Source organism: Spermophilus citellus, assembly GCF_964194105.1.
Source record: "Spermophilus citellus genome assembly, chromosome: 9".
Taxonomy (NCBI): domain Eukaryota; kingdom Metazoa; phylum Chordata; class Mammalia; order Rodentia; family Sciuridae; genus Spermophilus; species Spermophilus citellus.
Genome location: NC_138191.1, coordinates 105,323,295 through 105,347,020, shown reverse-complemented (window position 1 = coordinate 105,347,020; position 23,726 = coordinate 105,323,295). Strand labels below are relative to the sequence as shown.

Below are 23,726 nucleotides of genomic sequence, written 5' to 3'. Positions count from 1 at the left end.
CTCACCCCGTAATATGTTTGAGCTAAGTAGAGGGGCTAGGCAGAGAAAGCTGAGGAAATCAGAAAGAACAAGAATTGCATTGTTTCAATCTTACTTTCCCTTGTAAAGGTTAAAGAGAAGGAAACTCCTTGCGCTAAAACTCGCTTGTTTTTTGAATTTTGCTATTATCTCTCACTTCTGATTTCTCCAAGAGATTGTGTGTGTTGCTGGGGACTGAACCTAAGGACTCAGACAAGCTAGGCCAGCGTTTTACCACCCTAACACCCCAGGGAATTTTAGTTTGGCCAGCGGGGCCGGTGCTAGAGCTCAGTCCAAACCAAAGGATTCCTATTAATTTTATTTAACACTTGGTTACTTCTTTCTGCCCTCCGTTCTTATCAAAAACATTAGATCAAGGATAGGAACTATGTACCTTGTTCACTACTACTATCTCTAGTCTAGAACCAAGCATACCATATGGTAGGCACTCAATAAATATGTACTGAGTCACTGTTTTCGAAAATTTACATCTAACTTCTCCACTGGGGAAAGCATACATGCCCCTTGTGCAAAACAGGAAATCAAGAGTCAAACTTCTAACTTCTCGGATCACCGAACTTGTAACTGAAGAAACTAAGATTTGAACCCAGGTCTGTAAAGCCCCAGAACCCTCAGTCAAACACATACAGAAGTTTCCCTGTTTGGGGAACCCTAAAACGAAGAACCGAACCCGGCTTTAAACCGGGAACACAGAGCTTCCAATTCGCTAGCCTGGCGAAGTTCCCAGCAGGCACAGCGCGCGGGGTGTGGCCAGACGAATGGGCGGTCCTGTGCGTCCGACCATCGGCCGAGACAATTTATTCCACAAGGCTCCTCCACAGGGCGCCGCTTATTGGCGGAAGCGAGAACGGCGACAGCGTGATGACGTTACCAGGGACGCTGGCGCGCGGGATTTAAACTGCGGCGGTTTACGTCGCAGAGTTGTGTACTTTTGGGAATCTGCTTTTTCTTCGCCGCCGACCTCCGAATGCCCATGGACTCATTGTATCAGGGCCGTTTGTTTCCCGGTCTTTCCATCAATATCCAACGCAGCAATGGTAAGGGGGTTGGGGTTGCGGAGGCTAAAGGGACCAGTGAGCGATGTGAGGGCTGAGGTTACTGCCCCGCCCCCAAACGGCAGATCCCATACTCGGCCGGTGATCCTCAGACCCGCTACACACCCACAGTCCGTATCCCCAGGCTGGCAGTCGGCCGTTCCTATTCAGTGATAGAGCTTCTACACTGGTTGTGGATCCCGTTCCTTCTTTCTGAGAGTGGGCGGAGTTTCTTAGTGGTCTTCGGACCTCCCGGGGAAGTTAGGGCTGCTAGATTAACTTCCCTTCCAAAAATCTCTTATGAAACTGCCCTGCCTTTGTGGGAACCTCTGCTTCCTAGCCCCTCCGATTTTTCAATAAATATTGTGTTGTTGCAGTATGTCGGGCGCTGTGATTCAAGGTAAACGAGACAAGATCCCTGCTCTTGAGGAGCTGGTAATCCGTTCCTTTGTTTTGGTTAAGCAGGTACTACAGCTCTGGCAGATCTAACACTAATGTTAGGAGAATGGCCAGACGTGATCGCCAGAAATCAGTTATGGACACCTGCAAGTTCCAGATTCTCAGTGTTGTGATTAAGAACAGCGCAACTAAGGACTATATGACTCTTACTTAAACATACCTTCATTTCATTGCAGGCTCTTTTTTTTTTTTTTTTTTGGCGTAGGTGTGAATCCTTTTCCCATTCAGCTGGAGTGTTTTTATTTGTTTTGTTTTGTGGTGCTGGTAATCAAACCTAGGGCTCAGCCCCACAGCTGGATTTAAGATCTATTCTCTGCTCACCACACTGTGGAATGTTCTAAGGGTGAAGCCCCATAAAGTCTATTTATCTCTCTTAGTGTCTGATTTTAAAAAAGAAAAAAAAAAACTCATCTGCTTTTACCAGGTAAACTCCACACTAGGAGTCTCTGTGGGAGCCGAAAAATGAAGTTCTCAGAAGACAAGTAACTCTGGTCTTTTCATACTGTAGGCTTAATTCACAGTGCCACAGTAAGGACTGTGAACCTGGAGAAATCCTGTGTTTCGGTGGAATGGACAGAAGGAAGTACCACAAAAGGCAAAGAGGTAGGTTCTATGTGGTAGGTTCTTCTACCACATTTAATACCTTTATATGCAAAGGATCAGTGTGGAAATGGGACCCGTGAGACCCTAGTTTCTGGTGTTGTGCTATCCTCCTCACTCTTAAAAAAAAAAAAAAATCCCTCTTGGGATGCATTGGGATTTAAAAAGGTGTTCTAGTACTGGGTATCAAACCCAGGGATGTATGCATGCCAGGTAAGCATTATACCACTGAGTTACATCCTCAGCCTTTTTATTTTGAGACAGGGTCTCACTCAGTTGCCTGGGCTGGCCAGCATGCACCACTGTGCCCATCAAATTGGAATTTTATTTAGTCAAACACGTTCTCAAGTGAAGAAATCCACAGCATGGGTTGTGTTTGTAGAAATCAAACTATAGCTAATCCCAAACCTTGCTAACTAACCTAAGCCAGGTTCTGAGTACACACTACCTATAGTATTGGTTTGGGTGCAAAACCAGCTTAAAGAAACAAAAGTATGTTTTTGAAATGTTAACTAACAAGGCAACTTTAATGACTAGCACAGGCTGGTAGTGCTGGAGCAGCTTAGGTAGAGACTCTTGAGGATGGGCTGGCTTGAGTGGAGCATGAGGCTTAGCTAAAATAGCCAGGCAGCACACATAGGGTTTAGTGAAAAGTTGGTCACAGACAGTGTAGGGCTAAGGAATGCTTTGGTAGCAGCAAAAAATGCTAGAGAGACTGGAGGGTCTTTATCTTTGAGACCTAAGATGTTTAGGTATTCTTCTGCAGGCAGCAAGAAGCCTTGAAATGATTTTGAGAAGAGAGATATACCTTGGGCATTTATGCTCTAGAGGCATTTGGTGCTGTAAAAAGCTCACTGGACTGTGAATATAAAAAACCTAATCTGCCTCTGCCTCTGCTTTGTGTGTTCTCAGGCATATTTCTGTCTTTCTTAGAAATTTAATTTCCTTCTGGGCATGGTGGCACACAACTGTAATCCAAGTGACTTAGTAGGCTGAAGCATGAGGATTGCAAGTTCAAGGCCAACCTCAGCAATTTAGCAAGACCTGTCTCAAAAAAAAAAAAAAAAAAAAGTCTGGGGATGTAGCTTAGTGGTAGAGCATCCCTGAGTTCAATCCCTAGTATCCCCCAAAAAAGAGGAATTTAATTTCCTTATCCATAGAATGCAGGCAGTGAGACTATTTCAGAGTTCTTGTGAGGACTTATAAAGCAAATGCTTTTGGACTAGTTCCAAAATTCTAGACCATGTGTTGGGTGCTGGGAATACAGAAACAAATAAGACACCTCTGGGCTATTGCTCGTGGAGCTTAATGAAAAGGCTTGCTTGCAATAGTGCATAGGTATGCACTAGGTATGCAGATATTTAGTTGGTGTATTTGAGAACAAGGATTCCCAGTATCTATATCTAAGGGAGCAAAAGGGTCCTAAAATTCCTTTCTTTCTTTCTTTCTTTCTTCTTTTTTTTTTTTTTTTTTTTTTTTAATAATACTGGAGATCGAATCCAGGGGTGCTCTACCACTGAGCTATATCCCCTGTCTTTTTTACTTTTTATTTTGAGACAGGGTCTTGCTAAATTGCCAAGGTTGGCCTCGAACTTGCTATCCTCCTGCTTCAGCCTCCTGAGTCGTTGGGATTACAAGCATGTATCACCACATTAAGTTGCTGAGGGTCTTGCTAAGTTGCTGAGGCTGGCCTCCATCTTGAGATCCTCCTGCCTCAGCCTCCCAAGTCACTGGGATTACAGGTGTGACCACCACTCCCGGCTCCTAAAATACCTTTTAATCAGTGATAAGAAGTTCCTTGTGGTCTCTTGTTCATTTAGGAATATATCTCTTGTTGGATCTCACTCCAGCTCAAATGTTGCCATTAGAATAAAGTCCAGACTTCTTTTTTCTTCTTTTGTGATGCTAGGGATCACACCCAGGGCCTTGTAAATGCTAGGCAAACACTCTACCATTGAGCTACACCCGCAGCCCAATCTTGTGTGTTTGAATCTGCTGTGAAATTATGCTGGTAAAGTTTGAGTTGTTTCTAAAGTGTTGCAGGACCCTGATGTAAACCTAGAATTGTGACCTCATTGCAGGCATGAGCAGGTACTAGGGGAGGCATGAGCAGGAAGCTGTGACTAGGAAAGAAGTTTCTGGGCTCAGTAGAAAATGTAGGTAGACTTAGGGTTAGGTTGTAGCTGTCAGGAACTTGTTCCTGCCAATGAGATCCTGAAGGGCCCTTCATTTTAACTATCACCAGACAGTTCAAACTTGTTTCTTCCTCTGTGTCAGCTAGCAAGAGGTACTTAGGGGACAGTGTCCAATGGGACCTCACTGCCCAGCAGAACAACAGGGGAGCCAAGTAGGCTAGGTCTACTGTGGACTACCTGTATGCCTGCCTATCTGCCTTCCTCCTCACCTCATATCACTGATATATATATCATTGGCTTGGAAATCAGAAACCCATATCCATCTAGATGGTAAACCATTATTAAGGAATAAATATTTGTTTTATAGCTATAAGTACTTAGTGGAACTTAAGGTTGGTAAAAATCTAAATCTAGGGGTAATTTGGTTGCAGAGATGTATTTTTTTTAATATTTTTAGTTGTAGATGGACACAATATCTTTATTTTATTTATTTATTTTTATGTTTTGCTGAGAATTGAACCCAGCGCCTCATACATGCTAGGCAAGTGCTCTACTACTGAGACACAACTCCAACCCCCAAAGATGTATTTGGATTGAACATTATGTTGTTTTACTGAAACTCTTTCTTGTTCCTTTCAGATTGATTTTGATGATGTGGCTGCAATAAATCCAGAACTCTTACAGCTTTTCCCCTTACACCTAAAGGACAACCTGCCCTTGCAGGAAAATGTAACAGTCCAGGTAGGTGCCTATCATCTAACTGTAGCTAATGTCGTAGAGAAGTCACTTCACTTAGTAGCTCTTGGCTCATTCTGGGACTGCCTGGGACTTCAACAGCATGTGGGCCCAGGATATGTCCCTGAGAATTGTTAAAAGCAATATATTGTGGTCATTTGTTTTTCAGAAACAAAAACGCAGATCAGTCAACTCCAAAATTCCTGCTCCAAAAGAAGGTAAATTGATTTCTAATATTTTAATGGCATTTGTGTTAAGATTAATGTGCCTGGGGCACAGACTAGTAGAAATTGTAAAGCAGATTCATTGCTTTAGTTTAGCAGATGGCTTTATGTGTAGGCTGAGTCCTGCCCTGTGTTTCATACATCTTTCTCAGTGAGGAAGATTTCCATCTATAGCCAACCGTAAATGACTGGTGCAACTGAAAAATTTACTTACTTGTGTTCATCTCGTCAGTGCAGGTAACTGGCGAGACTTACTGGCTTAGATATCTTTTCTGTAGAATCCAGAGCCTGGTGCTGGGGATGGTAGGAATCAGCCACTGGAAGGGTTAAGGTTAGGGTTAGGGCTCATCTTCCTCTGGGGAATAGTGTGTCTTGGAATGAGGCTCTGAGAAAAGGTCTGGGTTGTTTGGAAATGCAGTTAAGCCAGATATAGTGGCTCACATCTATAATTCCAGCTACTCAGGAAACTGCAAGTTGCAAGTCAGCCTTGGCAACTTAGCAAGACCTGTCTCAAAATAAAAGGGCTGGGGATATAGGTCAATAGAGCACTTGCCTAGTGCATTCATGGCCCTGGATTTAATCTCTAGTACTGTAAAAAAGTGATGATAATAATAAATTAAAAAATAAAAAGGCTAAGGATGTGATTCTGCTTGCCTAGCATATGAGGGGCCCCAGTACTGAAGAAGAAAAAAAGGAAAAGGAAGTGCAGTCAATAATGCTATGGAGGAGATAGGAATAAATTCTTACTGTGCCTGGGGGTGGATGAGGGGTAAAGGAAACAGTGCTATGGAGTCAGGCAAAGGTCAGGGATATAACTAAGTGATAAAGTGCCCCATGGTTCAATCCCTAGTACCAAAAACAAAAAAAGTGCTATGGAGATGAGAGATTGGGGCCTGGAGGGGAAATAGCAATGCCTCATATTCTTGGAAAAGGTTGGACTTTTTTTTTTTTTTTTTTTTAATTGGTTGTTCACAACATTACAAAGCTCTTGACATATCATATTTCATACAAGGGTTGGACTTTCTCTGTAGAAATAGTCAGCATAACCCTACTTTGGCAACAGTAGACTGATTATAGGGGATTGATCTAGGCACAAGTTGCCTAAGAAATATAGCTTATTAACTCAGAGCCAGCTGTACCTTGCAGGTCATTGAACCTGCACAACTGTCCTACAGAGATTATCACTACCCTGATATGATCCAACTATCATTTTATTTTTTAAGTATTTATTTTTTAGTTTTAGGTTGACACAATGTCTTTATATGGTTCTGAGGACCGAATCTAGTGCCTCATGCATGCTAGGCGAGTGTTCTACCACTGAGCCACAACCCCAGCCCTCCCAACTATCTTAAGACCCAGAGAATGCTTGGCTGAAGCTTCAGATTCATGAGGGCCAAAATGGAAGATGATGCCATTGTAATTTTGGACAGGGCCTGGATCCAATGGTGCTGGCCCTCTTGCTGTTGTACCATTGGGCCTGCAGGGGAGATGAGAATGGTAATCAGTGGTCCTATTCCATGTGTGTGTCCTCAAGGGCTATTGGCACAGCTCCTTTTTTGTTTTGGTGCCGAACCCAGAACTTTATAGATGCTAAGCACATATTTTTTACCACTGAGCTACATGCCCCCAACCCCACACCTCCTTTAAAAACAAACTAAGAGCTTTATAAATAGGCATGTTAGTCAATAGTAGAAATGAAACATAAGATTAGAAATCATTTGTGAGACCAGACATAGTGGCACGCACTTGTAATCCCAGTGGTTCAGGAGGGTGAGGAAGGAGGATCACAAGTTCAAAGTGAGCCTCAGCAACTTAGCAAGGCCCTGTCTCAAAAAATAAAAAAGAGCTAGAGATGTTGCTCAGTGGTTAAGCGTCTATAGGTTCTATCCCTGGTACCAAAATATAAAGAAAGAAAAAAAGAAAAAGGAAATCATTTATGAAATAGGGAACTTTTAATAGTTCATGCTCTTTTTGAAAGAAATGGGGTATAGATGTTCCTTGACTTACAAACTTATAATGAGTTATGTCCTAATACATCCATTGTAAACTGAAAATATTGTAAGTACTCAGCTGTGGGGTGCTTGTCTTAGCATATGTGAGACCCTGAGTTCAATCCCTAGCTATATATATATAATATTATAGTTAAGCCAAATATGTATTTAAACTGAGCGTGATCCAGCTACTCAGGAAGCTGAGGCAGGAAGATCAAAAGTTCGAAGACAGCCTGGGCGATTTCACAAGACTCTGTCTTAAAAATAAGGGATAGGGAGATAGCTCAGAGGTCAGTTGCTTGCCTAGGATGCACTAGGCTCTGGGTTCAACCCCTAGTATTGAAAAAAAAAAATTGCATTTATTACACTTAACCTACAGAACATCATAGCTTGGCAGCATAGTACATTGTAGAATATAGTATATTGCCTTAGTGATCTCATGGCTACTTTGGATCAGCATCTTGTTGCTGGAAAGCATATTTTACAGAATTTGGCTAGCATGGGAAAAGATCAAAATTCAAAGTTTTTTTAATTTTTTTTTTTTTTTTTTGTATTGGAGATTGAACCAAGGGGTGCTTTACCACTTAGCTATATTCCCAAGCCCTTTCAAATTCTGAGATAGGGTCTCACTAAATTGCTTAGGGCATTGCTAAACTGCTGAGGCTGACCTTGAACTTGGGATCTTCTTGCCTCAGCCTTCAAGGTCCCTGGGATTACAGGTGTGAGCCACCAGCCTGGCTCAAAGTCAGTTTCTAATGAATGTATATCACTTTCACACCATTATAAAGTTGAAAAATTATTTCAGAACAACATCTGTGCCAGATGCAGTGGCACATGCCTTGTAATCCCACTATAAGAAAAGTCTGTGAACCTGTCTCAGTGGCTTAGCGCCCCTGGGTTCAGTCCCCAGTACCAAAAAAATCAAAACCAAAACAAAACAAAAACAAATAAGTTGGGAATCATTTATACATAAAGCCTTCAGTCTAAACCTGTGACACTCAGAAATTCAGTATAAGTTTTTACATGAGCCCATGTGTTCTTTTTCCAAATTTATGACAAACCTGATAAATTTTGTAGGTAATAAAGTGTTTCTTACAGAGGAAACTATATGGATTTGTATAAATTAACAAGAATTCAGGTGTAATTTAGCTAATTCTCTCAGTTAAGCATTCTTTGATTCCTGAAAACAAGTGTATCTGATACTATGGGTTTCTGATGATGTGACCCAGGACTGACTCTGTAAAGCCCAAGAGCAGTGGGAAAAGCCTAGATTTTTATAGTCTTTTAAGTCCTGACTCTGGGGACTTAGTAGTTAAGTGACATTTAAAAATTACTTAATGTCTCTAAACCTGAATATTCTCTCCCATGATATGGATATCCTAATATTTACCTTATAGTGTTTTGTAGTCATGGTGTTGGTGTTGGGGATTGAACCCAGGGCCTGTGCATGCTAAACAGACACTGTGCCTTGAGCTGTATCCCAGCCTTAACTTATAATGTGAGAATATTAGAAGATATAGGAAAATTGAACAGTGGTAGGTACTGCTGCTGCTAAAATTAATAAGAATTGAAAAAGGTCTGCCTTTTTCTCAATTGAAAAAGTTCTGTCTCTTCAGAATGATTTCAGATTTGCTATAAGTTCATCCATTTACCCAAGGCAGATGCTCTTATGAAAGAGATTTTTGCCTTCCAGAACTACAAGATTTTCGAGAATGTACACAACAAATAAGTTTTGGGGTCACTGGTACTTTGATCTAACATTTCCTTTCTATGGGTTGAAGGAATATGAAATAGCTGGGTTTCTTTTCTGCTGGGTATGTTTTAGCTCACCAGTGCAGAATCTTGGAGCTTTGCCCGTCTGCTCTCTTCTTGCCCCCTTTGGCCCTCCCGATCATGCAGAACTGATTGGCTGTTACCTTGGGGTCTTTAGGTCTTCGAAGCCACTCTAGTCGTATGTCCACTGTCTCAGAGGTTCGAATCACCGCTCAGGAAAATGATATGGACGTTGAACTACCTGCATCTACCAACTCCCGCAAGTTTTCAGTTCCCAGTGAGTAAAAAAAAAAAAAAAAAAAAAAAAAAAATCCCCACTTGAACCCCTGAAGCAGACTGCACACATTGTGCCTGTGCTAGAAGATCCTAGAATTCTTCCATTCTGGATTCAGTACTCTTCTGCCTCAGCCTTACTAACACTGTTTCCTTATCTGGACATGATCCCTTTTATTTTTTATTTTTGGTACTAGGGATTAAACTCAGGTGTACTTAACCACTGAGTCGCATCCCCAGCCCCCCCCCCTTTTTTTTTTTAGTTGTAGTGGAACACAATATCTTTATTTTATTTATTTTTATGTGATGCTGAGGATCGAACCCAGCACCTCACATGTGCTAGGCAAGCGCTCTACTGCTGAGCCCCAGCCCCAGCCCATCTCCAGCCCTTTTTATTTTTTATTTAGAGCAGGATCTCACTAAGTTGCCGAGGCTAGCTTTGAACTTGCGATCCTCTTGCCTCAGTCTCCCAAGCTGCTGGGACTACAGGCATGTGCCACCATACCTGGCATGACCTCTTTTTTAAAAAACACAGTTAAGGGCTGGGGTTGTGGCTCAGTGGTAGAGCACTTGCCTAGCATGTGTGAGACACTGCATTTGATTCTTAGCACTACATATGAATAAATAAAATAAAGTCCATTGACAACAACACAAAAAATACTAAACAAACAAAAATGCAGTTAAGCCAGGCATGGTGACGCACACCTATAATCCCAGGGGATCAGGGGGATGAGGCAAGAGGATCGCAAGTTTGAGGTTAGACTCAGCAATTTAGAAAGGCCCTAAGCAATTTAGCAAGATGCTGTCTCAAAATAAAAAGTAAGAAGGGCTAGAAATATGACTTGGCATCCCTGGACTTAATCCCCAGTACAAACAAAAAACTCAGTTAAAACAACACACACAAAATATGTGTGTGTGTATGTGTGTGTTTCTATACATATACATAAACACAAATATATATGTATGTACACACAATGCAGTGTATAAAGTATGGTGTGTGTGTGTATATATGTGTGTGTGTATATATATATATATATATTTCAATGAATTTTCTCAAACTGAACATACTCACTTAACACCAGACCAGAGCATTTACTAGCCTTCCAAAAATCTTCAGACTTCAATTCCTAACCCCCAGATACCTACAGTCCTGACTTCTAATAGCATAAATTAGCTTTTCTCTTTTTTTACTTTATATAAGTGGAATTTTTTTTTAATATTTATTTTTTTTTAGGTGTAGATGGACACAACACAATGCCTTTTATTTTTATGTGGTGCTGAGGATCGAACCCGGGTCCCGCCCAAGCTAGGCAAGTGCTCTACCACTGAGCCACAATCCCAGCCCCCATAAGTGGAATTTTTTTTTTTTTTTTAAAGAGAGCGAGAGAGATAGAGAATTTTTAATATTTATTTTTTAGTTTTTGGCGGACACAACACATCATTGTTTTTTATGTGGTGCTGAGGATCGAACCCGGGCCGCACGCATGCCAGGCAAGCACGCTACCGCTTGAGCCACATCCCCAGCCCCATAAGTGGAATTTTTAAAATAATTTTTTAAGTGAAGTATTTATCAACCTTTAATAGATAAACAAAGTAGATGCAGATTTTCTAAACTACATAATCCTTATACTTGACATGTATCGAAGTTAGCTAATAGGATAAAGGTAAGTGAAAGGGTCATGACCACATATGGGGAGGTAATGGGGCATTATGGATTGAACCTTCCTTATTGAATCCATGTGTTTAGTTGTTGCCCAAGTTCCCTGCTACCCCCAAATGGGTAGAAAAACCTGGCCTGAGAAGACATGCTTAGGGCAAGTCTACAGAGTTCATGCCTCCAGGTATTTCCCTTCATGGGAAAGTCCATATACCTCAGGGTATTTTTTTTTTTTTTTTAAGAGAGAGAGAGAGAATTTTCAATATTTATTTTTTAGTTTTTGGCGGACACAATATCTTTGTTTGTATGTGGTGCTGAGGATCAAACTTGGGCCGCACGCATGCCAGGCGAGCACGCTACTGCTTGAACCACATCCCCAGCACCCTCAGGGTATTTTGATCTCCGAGTCCTGCCCCTGCAGAAAGGGGACTTGGGATAAGGGTGTTAGCTAAGGTGAAGGGAAAAGCCCAAGTTCTGTTTATGCTGGAAAGGCTTGGGCCCTTGCTGACCTGGCAGGCAGTATAGTATCCTTCCTCCTGGCCTGTGACCCACTAGGGTCCAAATGAAGACAGCTGTCATGTACCTGCTTACTTCTCCAGTGACTCTTGTTCCCCCACAGCGGGCCCCCCTAGGCCCTCCTGCCCTGCAGTGGTGGAAATACCATTGACGATGGTCAGCGAGGAGGTGGAAGAGCAAGTTCACTCCATCCGAGGCAGCTCTTCTACAAACCCTGTGAACTCAGGTAGACACGCTAAGCTGTCTGCTCTTCTGTTCCTATCTATTGTGGAACAAATCATTAATATCTATCCCAAATCTGGCCTACCTGGACACTTGAGTTCAAACCCTTTTGTCATCTTGAAGGCATGTTTTTCTGTGGCTATGAACTCTTTCACTAGAGGTGAAAGATTGGGCAGCAGCCTTCTCATGTAATTGATGTGTTAACAGCTAAGGTGTTGACCAAAACCTGAACACCCTGAGTGACTCAAGACCAATCAGAGCTGTCTTACCTCTTTAATTGTTGAGAAAATAACCAGAGTCATAGAGCTTGGATCAGACTGAGTGCTATTATCACTGCTCTGTTATCTCAGGAGTCAGACCCGTTACTGCTTCTTGCATATAATGATTTAAGGGTGAGGATCTAGAGAAGGCCTGTTTCTGGGAAAGATACAAGTCTCAGCAGACTGACCACACAGGTAAAAGATTGGGTTCCTTTTCTCCCTCTAGTTCGGAGAAAATCATGTCTTGTGAAGGAAATGGAAAAAATGAAGAACAAGCGAGAAGAGAAGAGAGCGCAGAACACTGAAATGAGAATAAGGCGAGCCCAGGTACCTTTCTTTTGGGAGGCTTGGGCAAATTTTGGGACAGGCACCCTTTACTGAAGCCCTATAGACGAGAGAGAGAGAGAGAGAGAGGCTCCAACGTTTCATGAACTCCAATCCTGATACATAGGAATTTAATTGATTTCTCGTCAGGATTCAGAGAACAAATACATAATTCAGAAGTTTATCTTCAGGCTCTCAGATGAGCAGTACTTGATGCCAGTTGTCCACTAGGGAAACACATGAAATGCTCACCCAGTGTGGTGTTGTGTCTGGGCACAGTTGCTGGCTTTTTTTCACTCCCCCTAATTTCATGTATTGCAAGGCGGGGATGACTGCAGTGGATTCCCTTTAGTTGGGTTAATTGCTCTGGGGAAGCCTAATCTGCTGCTGTGTCTCCCAAGATGTGGAATAGTGGCCGTTGTCCTACTTCCTAGGGTGGTATGGGTCTAGGCTCCCCTGCCAATTTCTGCTCAATTCATCTGTACCTGACTTCTCAGCTTAGAGCCAGGGTGGGTCTTTGCCCACTGTTAAGTTGATACAGAGAGCCATTGTTGCTGCCCCTTAGGACCACGTTTGAGAGCACTTAACAATCTGTTTTTACCCTCATCTCAAACAGGAGTATGACAACAGCTTTCCAAACTGGGAATTTGCCCGGATGATTAAAGAATTTCGGACTACTATGGAATGTAATCCACTTAATGTGACTGATCCTGTAAGTTAATCAAAAGAGCTCCTACCTCTCTTTCCTGAGTAGATATACAATTAAGGGACAGAAAACTTGATTTTATAGAATTGAAAGTATGCTGGAATCTTCACTCACCCTTTATTCTTTGTTGTTGATGCAAAGGATTATACCCAAGGCCTCATATGCTAAGCACAAAATCTACCTCTGTGTCATACCCCCAACCCATTTTGGTTTTTTAAATGCCCATTGGTATGTTGGAGGAATGGGGCCTAGGTGGGAGGTCCTGATCTTACAAACTATGCCACAACCCCCACACTGTAGATAGGCTAGACTCTTACTAACATTCATGAAAGTAATATTGAAATCTCCTGTTTCAGGCAGCAGAGTAAGAAAACTGATAAAATTCAGTGCAACCTCCTTGTGCTCTAGAGTGGTTAATGGGAGAGGCTAATGTCCTAATGTTAGATATTGTCTACTCTTGGGACCTGGGGAGAGGGTGTAGACAAGCTTTCTTTTGATATTGCTCTGATCCTTTTCCCTTTGGTTGTCTCCTCAACTTCTTGTAGATTGAAGAGCACAGGATTTGTGTGTGTGTGAGGAAACGCCCTCTGAATAAACAAGGTAAACCACTAAGTCAGAGGATTCAATGACTGAGGGTCTCTTGCATCCAGGGATTATCCCCTGAAATATTCTTCCTTCCACAGAATTGGCCAAGAAAGAAATTGATGTGATTTCCGTTCCTAGCAAGTGTCTCCTCCTGGTACATGAACCCAAATTAAAAGTGGACTTAACAAAATATCTAGAGAACCAAGCATTTTGCTTTGATTTTGCATTTGATGAAACAGCTTCAAATGAAGTTGTCTACAGGTTAGTCCTTGCCTCTTTTTTTATCCTTATACCCCTTCTTCCCCCACCACTTCCTCTCTTTGATGTGGGACATTGTGGTAACATGCTCACAGACATGTTACTTCTGAGACCCTACCTGGCCTCCTGTATTTTCTTTGGTTCAGCCCTCCAAACTCTGGTTCCTGGCAATAGGAAGGCCCTATTTTGGGTCTGCCACATCCCTTTTTGCAACTTGAGTGGCCCATTCTTGAGTAGATCATGAGTGGGATATTACCCATTACACAATGGGGTTAGGCTGGGCAGGCTCCAGGGCTGCTGCTTTTTTACCCACTGGGCTTAGCAGATTCAGATAACTCCAGATATTCTCTGTATAGTACACATCCAGTAGCCTCAATTAAGTCTAATGAAAGCCAAATAAGAAATTTAGTTGTATAATTACACTATCCATATTTCATGTGATCAGTAGCCACATGTGGCAGAGGCTATATGGCACAAATAGGGAACATATCCATCATTACAGGAAGTTCCATTGGAGACAGCACCATTCTAGAGCAAAGAGTAATCGTTTGTTCCATAGGCTAAATCTGACTAATGACTCCACCTTTTTGGGGAGGGTACTGGAGATTGACCCCAGGGGTGCTTTACCACAAAGCTATAATCCAAGCCCTATTTATTTATTTACTTTTTTTTGGGGGGGGTACTGAGGATTGAGGTAGTACTGAGGATTGAAATAGGGCCTCGTGCATGCATTCTACCACTTAGCTATAGCTCCAGCCTCCTTTTTATTTTATTTTGTGGTTGTTTTTGGTACCAAAACCCAGGTACCAGAGACACTTAACCACTGAGCCACATCCTTTATATTTTTTATTTTGAGACAGAGTCTTCCTAAGTTGCTTGGGGCCTCACTAAATTCCAAGATTGGCCTCAGTCCTCCTGTCCCAGCCTCCTGAGCTGCTGAGGTTACAGGCATGTGCCACTGCACCCAGCTTATTTTGAGACAGGGTATTGCTAAGTTGCTGGCTTCAAATTTGTGATCCTCCTGTCTCAGCCTCCAGAGTAGCTGGGATTATAAACATGCACCACTGTGCTCTCCTCTTTGTATTATGTCTTTTGCTGCAGGTTGTCAGCTAAGCTCATGTTTTTATCTTAGGTGTCTAGAGTCATAGGAGAGGCTGGATAGCTTAGAGTTGGGCCATCAGCTTGCTCCTGGCAGGTCAGTCTAATACTCACCCCACCCTCCCAGTTAGTTGGTAGTATTACAGATTTGGTAGTAGCATTGAGATCAGGTTGGACCACTGAAGCAAGAGAGAAGTACAATGCTTAGAAGCAACTGAGGAACCCCAGAGCTCTGCAGTAGAAGGACTGTATTCTAGGGAGCACATTTTTTTGTTTGTTTGTTGTCTGATTTTTTTTTTTTAGGGAGCACATTTTGAGAACCCTCTGTAACCTTGGTTTCTGCATCTGTGGATTTAATCAACTATAGATTGAAAATATTAGAGAAACAAAATTTTCTTTACTAGACAGACTTTTTTCTTGTCATTCTTTCCTAAACGATGTAGTAAAAACCTTATATTAGGTATTATAAGTAATCTACAGATGATTTAAAGTATACCATAAGGTGTGTTTAAGTTATAAGCAAATGCTATCATTTTTATGTAAGGGACTTGTGTGCATGTCGCGTCTGGCTGACAGAAGCCGAGTCCGGCGAGGGACGGTGGGGTTAAGAAATACACAGGACACCAAGGTTCTTCATCCAGGAGGAGGCGTGTGTGCACTTTATTATCAAAGTTTGTTCCCTTATATACTTTCTATAACTGCAGTGGAAATTTAGCCAAAACGGGAGGATTAACACCTGCTACTCTTGGGTTACCGTGACCGTGCCTTATCAGGAAGCTCCAAGAAGGCCAAGATGTTCCCAAAAAGGCACATATGTCTGAGGCAGATAAACATGAAACCGCAAGCCTGCATCACGACCCTGTGAGCTGGCCACTTTGACATGCAGAATAAGGAACTGGGGGCTGGGCCCCGGGGGCCAGGGAAGGCCTGCTACCAGCAGTGCATCTGCTGATTTGTGTGGGTGCAGGGAGGTCTTGGAACCAGTCCCCCTTGGATACCAAGGTGATTATACAAACACTTCCCTCTACTTCGTACTTTCTCCTAGGTTCACAGCAAGGCCACTGGTACAGACAATTTTTGAAGGAGGAAAAGCAACTTGTTTTGCATATGGGCAGACAGGAAGTGGCAAGACTCATGTGAGTATTCAGGTATAGAAGGGAGAGCCTTCCTATGGTACAGCACTGAGTCTCTGAAAATGAAAACAATTAGTTTCTTGCAGAAAGTCCCCTCAGTGCAGATGCTCCATCACCACACACACACCATTCCAGATATAGGTAGTACCTTAGCAGGTCCAGTTCCTGTTTTTGGTGTGGCCTCTTTTGGCAATAGAGCCAGTATTGCTCTGGCCAAGGCCAAAGGCCTTTACCATAGTCATCTACCTCTTCTTTTTGCAGACTATGGGTGGAGACCTGTCTGGTAAAGCTCAGAATGCATCCAAGGGGATCTACGCCATGGCCTGTAAGTAGTGTATTCTGCTGCATCGGGGTTGGGTATAGAAAGGCAAGTTGCTCACTTATCCAGGCTCTCTCCCTCAGCCCGGGACGTCTTCCTCCTGAAGAATCAGTCCCGCTACCGGAACCTGGGCCTGGAAGTCTATGTGACATTCTTCGAGATCTACAATGGGAAGGTAGCTGGCAGGGAGCCCTCTTTTTATGCTGCTGGGGTCCCTGATTTTCTAAAACCTTGAAGTTGGCTAGAAGTGGTAGAAGCCAACAAACAAACTAGTTAACTGTCATATCTTTGGGCCATTCTGGCTTGACTTGTGTAGGAAGTTTCATTTGATCATGAGATAGTAGCCAAGCTCAACAATTATAGCAGAAATACTCCTCAGGGCTCCCTCTAGATGGAAGGTTTGCCTTATATATGCCCTTTCTTCCCTTGACACACTTCCTTTATAACCTTTTCCCCTGACTGCATTTTTATGTTCATTTCCCCACTCCCTATGTATCTCTTTCTGTCTCTCTACATCCCCTATGTTTTTGCAGAGTTTCCTTCCCTAGAGCAGTGCCTAGATAATAAACATAGCTATTATTTACCATTAACAGGATATTATGTGCTAAGCACTATTCTATGCACTCTAGCTTGTCTTCCATCTGTAGAGACAGTAGAGTGATTCATTAACTTGCCCAGCCTCATGCAGCTAGTAAAGTAGCAGAGTTGGATTAAACTGAGGCACACTGGTTCAGATCTCAAGCATACTACCCTCTGCTGGCCTGATACCCTATCAGCTAGTATGCTCTCTGCCTTTCCTGCTGCCAACCCTTGTCTAAGCTGGAGCAGACACTTTAGGAAAAAGTTGGGCAGGGCATTTGGTGCCTGTGACTTTACCCTTATTTCCCCTGCCTGGCACAGCTGTTCGACCTGCTTAATAAGAAGGCCAAGCTGCGTGTGCTGGAAGATGGCAAGCAACAGGTGCAGGTGGTGGGGCTACAGGAGCACCTGGTTAACTCAGCCGAAGATGTTATCAAGATGATCGACATAGGCAGTGCCTGCAGGTTAGAGTTCTGGAAAGGGGAGAGGGCCACCTTCTGAAGCCTGATTCAGGTGAGGCCATTTAGCACATATAGCACTTTTTCCCCCAGCATGGTAAGGGCTGTGAAGGCCTCTATTTTAAAGGATCTCCATGGGACAAATGACTTAGGGCCACAGACTCAGCAAAAACAGTTCAAAACAACTTAAATTTAATCAAGTCAAGCTTCCTGGCATCTATGAAATTCTTGTTTTCCCTTCCTTTCTGGTGGAAGTCAGGAAGGAGCTCTGGATCTATTATGGGCTAGAAGTAATAGGGCCCATAGCTCCTCCATATAGAAATAGAGAAGCACTGCTAGGTGTGGTGTTGTATCCTGTAATCCCACCAACTCCGGAGGATGAGAATGAGGCGGGAGGATTGCAAGTTTGAGGCCAGCCTGGGCAGTTCATTGAGACCTTGTCTCAAAATAAAAAATAAAAACAGGATGGAGCTCAGAGGTAGTGTGCCTGTTCAGGCCCCAATACCCAAAAAGGAAAGAAGTGCTGGCATGGTGCAGTGGTTGCTGGGTAGCTATGGAGGGCCAAGGAGGGGTTGCCCTATGCAGGGCCCTCAAGTTCAGACAAGTAGTTCATGACATCACTGTGTGTGCCCTGTAGCAGAGGCAGCTCATTCTTCCCTGGGTTCTTATCCCCAGGTTCAGAGATGGAGAGAGAACTAGTGTCTAGGGAGGGCAGAATGGAAGTATAGAACAGGCAGACACAGGACTTCTTAGAATCTCTCCTGTTGTGGACTGGGGTGCCCTGGGAGCTTGTGACCCTAGAAGCTCATGTCCTTTCTTTGCCCTCCTCTGCCACAGGACTTCTGGGCAGACATTTGCCAACTCCAACTCCTCCCGCTCCCATGCCTGCTTCCAGATTATTCTTCGGGCCAAAGGGAGAGTGCATGGCAAATTCTCTTTGGTGGATCTGGCAGGAAACGAGCGAGGTGCAGACACTTCCAGTGCTGACCGGCAGACCCGCATGGAAGGCGCTGAAATCAACAAGAGTCTCCTGGCCCTGAAGGTAGCAGAGGCTAGCTAGAGGGGGTTCACCTGGTGTGCAGCTGGGATGGGAGGGAATGGGCAGCACAAAAGGAAAGAAGGACCCTCAGTTGTTCCTGCTGTCCCACAGGAGTGCATCAGAGCCCTGGGACAAAATAAGGCTCATACCCCATTCCGTGAGAGCAAGCTGACACAGGTGCTGAGGGACTCCTTTATTGGGGAGAATTCAAGGACTTGCATGGTGAGTAATGCCACTTTGGACATGATGGTGCAGAGGAGAGTTGCTTTCCAAGGAAACATTTAATACTGTCCCTGAGCTTCCCACTCAGCACCTCAGGCTGCCTGTGTTCCTAGGCTCTTTGTGTTTGTGTTCAAGTGTGGTGCTGCCAATTGAACCACCCAAGGCCTCACATTCTAAGCAAATGTTCCACCAGTGATCTATATCCCCAGCCCTTATTTTTATTTTTAATTTTTTTTTTTTTTTTTTTTTTTTTTTTTTTTTTTTTTTTTGCAGTGCTGGGGATTGAACCCAGGGCCTTATGCGTGCAAGGCAAGCACTCTACCAACTGAGCCCCCCTTATTTTTATTGTTGTTATTACTTTTAATATTTTAGTTGTAGATGGACACAGTGCCTTTATTTTGTTTATTTTTTTATCTGAGGCAAGTCATCACTGAGTTGAGGAGAGACCATCCTCATATTTGCAATCCTGCCTCCACCTCCTGAATACATATGTGCCTCTGAACCCAGATCATCACTATGTTCTTCACTGGGCTTCTACACCCTGCTTTTCAGCAACAGCTTCACTGCCCACCCAGGCAGAGAAGAAAGGATCTACTCCCTTTACTGTGTGAAGACACAGGTCTTGATTTTGGGAGAGGTCATTCCTACCTTACCTAGTGAGAAAAGAGGCCCAGAATTCAGAAGATAGACTTAAGGGGAAGCAAGAGAGGGAAGTCCTCATCTCTTTCTGGGCTTCCTTCAAGTTTATTGACTCCCAGTCTAGGAAATAGACTGGAGCATGAAGCTATTGTCTCTATTAACTTGTTATCCCCTTCCCTGTTTTATCTCCCAAGTCCTTCTAAGTGAGGCCTGTCATCTCTCCTCTCCAAGGAATATCCTCACTCCTGCCTTTTCATGAGGAAGGAGGGCTTTTTTGACTAAGCTCTTTTTTTTTTTAACCCCCAATACCCCAGTGCCTTGGACATGCTAGGCAAGCATGCCTATCACTGACCCACCCCTCAACCCCTTTGACTAAGCTCTAAACTCTCTTCCCTGAGGCATTATCCCACAACCTGGGTGAGCTGAAATTTCCAATAGGAGCTACAGCACTTTGGAATGTAACCTTGGTAGAGGGGATAAAAAAAGCAAGATAGTTAGTTGGGTGTGGTGGTACATGTATGTAATTCCAGCAACTCTTAAGAGACTGAGACAGGAGGATCACAAGTTGAAAGCCAGCCTCAGCAACTTAGCAAGACCCTGTCTCAAAATAAAAAGGGTTGGGAATGTGACTCAGTGGTTAAGCAACCCTGGGTTTAATCCCTAGTACAAAAAAAAAAAAAAAGATAATTAGGTGTGCCTTTAAAAGTAGAGAACCAAGCCAAGCATGGTAATAACCTATAGTCACAGCTACTCAGCTACTAGTGTGGCCAAGAATCACTTGAGCCCAAAAGGATCCAGCCTGGACCTGGGCAGAGTGGCACACATCTGTAATCCCAGCGGCTATGGAGGCTGAGGCAAGAAGATTCCGAGTTCAAATCTAGCCTCAGCAATTTAGCAGGGTCCTAAGCAACTCTTATGAGGCCCTGTCTCAAAATAAAAAGTAAAAAGGCTAGGGATGTGGCTCAGTGGTTAAGCGCCCTGGGTTCAGTCCCTGGTACCAAAAAAAAAAAAAAGGCAGGGTGCCATTTTTTTTTTAAGATGTTGATGAACCTTTATTTTATTCATTTATTTGTATGTGGTGCTGAGAATCGAACCCAGTGCCTCACACATGCTAGGCAAACAGTCTATCACTGAGCCACAACCCCAGCCCTCAGGTACCAATTTTTAAAGCAACTTAATTTGCAAGTGTTTAACTTGCCCAATGGGGCAAGTTGCCTAGCACCGCATGGGTGCTAAATGAGTCCTCCTACCTTACCACGTAGGTTTCCTGGCATTTACTCCAGGAATAAGCTGTCTTGCACCTTCACCCTGTGATTCTGAATCTCTAAACCACCCTTTCCTCTTTTGTAGATTGCCATGATCTCACCAGGCATAAGCTCCTGTGAATATACTTTAAATACACTAAGATATGCTGACAGGTATGAGGACCTACAGCCAGGTAGGATGGGGAAAGGAATAACATTGATGAGAAAGGAGGAGACTGGGGGCTCCCAGTGTCTACTCTATACCTGTCTCTGACTTAGTGGGAGGTGGGAGGTGCTAGATCCATCCCAATCCCCTGCAGTCAGTGTGTGAGTCTTGTCCAGTCCAGCTTCAGGTTATGCCACCTCTTCTTGACTGAAGGCAGTTTGCAGCCTAAGTGGTGCTGCACTCCTGTGATGAGTGTAAGGGGCTGCCATGGGATTTGAGACCTTCTTATTTCCTCAGAGTCAAGGAGCTGAGTCCCCACAGTGGGCCCAGTGGAGAGCAACCAACTCAAATGGAAACAGAAGAGATGGAAGCCAGCTCTAATGGGCCGCTGATCACAGGCAATAATGTAAGGGGGCTGGTGGGGCCAGGCAAGAGGGAAGCATGACTTGCTGAAGTGGAAACTGGCCACACTCTGCATACTGTTGTTTCTCTCATTTTGGTTCATTAGTTCTCCAAAGAGGAGGAGGAACTATCTTCCCAGATGTCCAGCTTTAATGAAGCCATGACACAGATCAGGGAGCTGGAGGAGAGGGCCATGGAAGAGCTCAAGGAGATTATTCAGGTGGGAACAGGTCCTGGACAGGAAGAGACCGCATATCCATCTGGAATGTGATTGGAGTTCTGTTCCCACAGGAATTTAGGTTGGGATTATAAGAGGCATTCCTAAATCTCTACCTATCTAGTGTTCTCCTAGGGTAGCTAATTACCACAACACCCTCTTTTCCAGCCTGACACTATAGAATTTCCTGCATCATCCTAGCTGCAGCTAGTCTCCTTCCTCCATGCTCCTGAATGAGGGTTTAAAGAGTCATTTATGCAGAGATCTTACTTATTCAGTGAATGTTCCAGTTCCTATACTAAAACCATGACCTAAAACATCAGATACAGGTAGTATGCCCTTAAAGTGATATTTCTTTGTGAAAGTCATTTAGCCTCACTTGCTTACTTGAGCCTCAGTTTCTTCATCCCTAAAATGGATAAGACAGGATGGTGTCATTAAGGATTATGTGACATGCTTATAAGGCATCAGCATAGTGCCTAACATTGAATTGAGTTAACTGGCAGATGATACTGCTGTTCTGATCCCTGCTATTGGGGAAAGGCACAAAAGTGTATCTTAACAGTGGGTCTCTCTGAGGAATACAGAGTAGAAACAAGAATTTGAAGCACTTGTGAGGCTGGACTGTGAAAGATAAGGTTTAGGCAGGTCCTGCCTTCCTGGAGTGTTCAGGTGTACTGAGGTTTGAAAGGACATAGCACTTTTAACAATAATGTGGTCAGAACAAAACATGATAGAGGGGGCTGGGGATGTGGCTCAAGCGGTAGCACGCTCGCGCAGGGCAATGGGTTCGATCCTCAGCACCACATAAAAATAAAATAAAGATGTTGTGTCCACTGAAAACTAAAAAATAAATAAATATTTTAAAAAATGCTCTTAAAAAAATAAGAATGATAGAGGGAGATTGAGGCTATGAACAGGTGAGCAGGACCCTGGGCATGTACTTCATTATGAAGGCAGTGGTTTTAGAAGGGATTTAAATAGAGTGGTGATGTGGTCCTAGAGTTTTGCTCTGTTTTATATGGTATTAGGAATTGAACCCAGGATGCTTTGCCACTGAACTACATACCCAACACTTTTTTTTTTAATTCTGAGACGGGGTCTTACTAAGTTGCCCAGGCTGGCCTCAAACTTGTGATCCTCCTGCCATTAGCCTCCCAAACTGCTGGGATTATAGGCATGTATCACCACATCTAGCTGCTCATAGAGTTCTCGATATATCACTGTGGCCAAGGGTATAGTGATAGAGCGCTTGCCTAGCATGTGCAAGGCCTTGGGTTCATCCCAAGACTGTTTTTTTTTTTGTTTGTTTGTTTGTTTTGTTTTTTTAAAGGCTGAGTATTATTGGCACATGCCTGTAATCCCAGTGACTCAGGAGGCTGAGTCACGAGAATCACAAGTTCAAAGCCAGCCTCAGCAACTTAGCAAGGCCCTAAGCAATTTAGACCCTGTCTAAAAATAAAAAGGGTCAGGGGGATGTAGCTTAATGATAAAACACCTCTAGGTCAAATCCTCCACACTCTTCCTTCAAAAAAGGTTTTCCAGGGCTGGGGTTTGGCTCAATAGTAGAACACATGCCTAGCACGTGTGAGGCACTGGGTTTGATCCTTAGCACCATAAATAAGTAAGTAAATAAATAAGGGTATTGTCCCCATCTACAACTAAGTGTGTGTGTGTGTGTGTGTGTGTGTGTGTGTATATATATATATTTTTTTAATTAAAGAAAGGTTTTCCCAGGGAAAAGGGTCAGGAGACAGTGTATAGACCATGGATAGAGGTATGGCATCTTACACAGGCATCTGCATTGCAGATGTTTGGGGCCCAGGAATAATTTGCTGAAGTGTTTGGTCATTATTGAATCTACAAGGTCCTCCCTGTGTTTTTACAGCAAGGACCAGGCTGGCTTGAGCTCTCTGAGATATCTGAGCAACCAGACTATGATCTGGAGACCTTTGTGAACAAAGCAGAATATGCTGTGGCCCAGCAAGCCAAGCACCTCTCAGCCTTTCAAGGTGGGTGTGGCTCCTTCTGTGCATTGGGCAGTGGTGACCTGCTGGCTTCTGGGCAATGCAGGGGATGTCAACTCTGCCCTGAGTGAATGGGGGCCTCTTAGATTCTCATTAATTCCTCATACACCACTGCCCCTTCCTTCCAGATGTCATCAAGGCTTTGCGCCTGGCCATGCAGCTGGAAGAGCAGGCTAGCAAACAAATGAACAGCAAGAAACGGCCCCAGTGACAACTGCAAATAAAGATCTGTTTGGTTTTCACACCCAGCCTCCACCCTGCCCCTCCCTGTCCCTCCCCAGTCAACTTTGAGCACCTGGTGAATTGGTCAGGGTCTGAGCTGGGGCAGGTTTTGGTCAATGCCAAGTGTGAGGGCATCCAGCCCAGGGCAGCTGGGGTGGGAAGCACTATAC

At 43.6% G+C, this 23,726-nt stretch overlaps 1 protein-coding gene across 1 annotated transcript; it reads left to right on the top strand.

The window, feature by feature from the left end:
* The first annotated feature begins 979 nt into the window (after window positions 1-979).
* KIF2C (kinesin family member 2C) lies at window positions 980-23,588 on the top strand. Its single transcript, XM_081308360.1, has 21 exons — window positions 980-1,076; window positions 2,041-2,135; window positions 4,907-5,008; window positions 5,172-5,220; window positions 9,148-9,267; window positions 11,540-11,662; window positions 12,145-12,245; window positions 12,859-12,954; window positions 13,494-13,548; window positions 13,632-13,794; window positions 15,935-16,025; window positions 16,284-16,347; window positions 16,425-16,516; window positions 17,242-17,384; window positions 18,216-18,420; window positions 18,529-18,639; window positions 20,629-20,696; window positions 20,986-21,094; window positions 21,197-21,310; window positions 23,196-23,319; window positions 23,463-23,588. The coding sequence occupies exons 1-21, from the start codon at window positions 1,007-1,009 to the stop codon at window positions 23,543-23,545; spliced, it is 2,178 nt and encodes a 725-aa protein (XP_081164486.1). The 5' UTR covers window positions 980-1,006; the 3' UTR covers window positions 23,546-23,588.
* The last annotated feature ends 138 nt before the right edge of the window (window positions 23,589-23,726 follow it).

What these genes read in the sequence shown, in the direction of transcription:
- KIF2C (XM_081308360.1), top strand. Translation starts at nt 1,007, where the DNA reads ATGCCCATGGACTCATTGTATCAGGGCCGTTTGTTTCCCGGTCTTTCC. An exon ending in TACAAACCCTGTGAACTCAG is followed by an intron (nt 11,663 to 12,144) that starts GTAGACACGCTA and finishes TTCTCCCTCTAG; the next exon opens with TTCGGAGAAAATCATGTCTT. An exon ending in CGCTGATCACAGGCAATAAT is followed by an intron (nt 21,095 to 21,196) that starts GTAAGGGGGCTG and finishes TTGGTTCATTAG; the next exon opens with TTCTCCAAAGAGGAGGAGGA.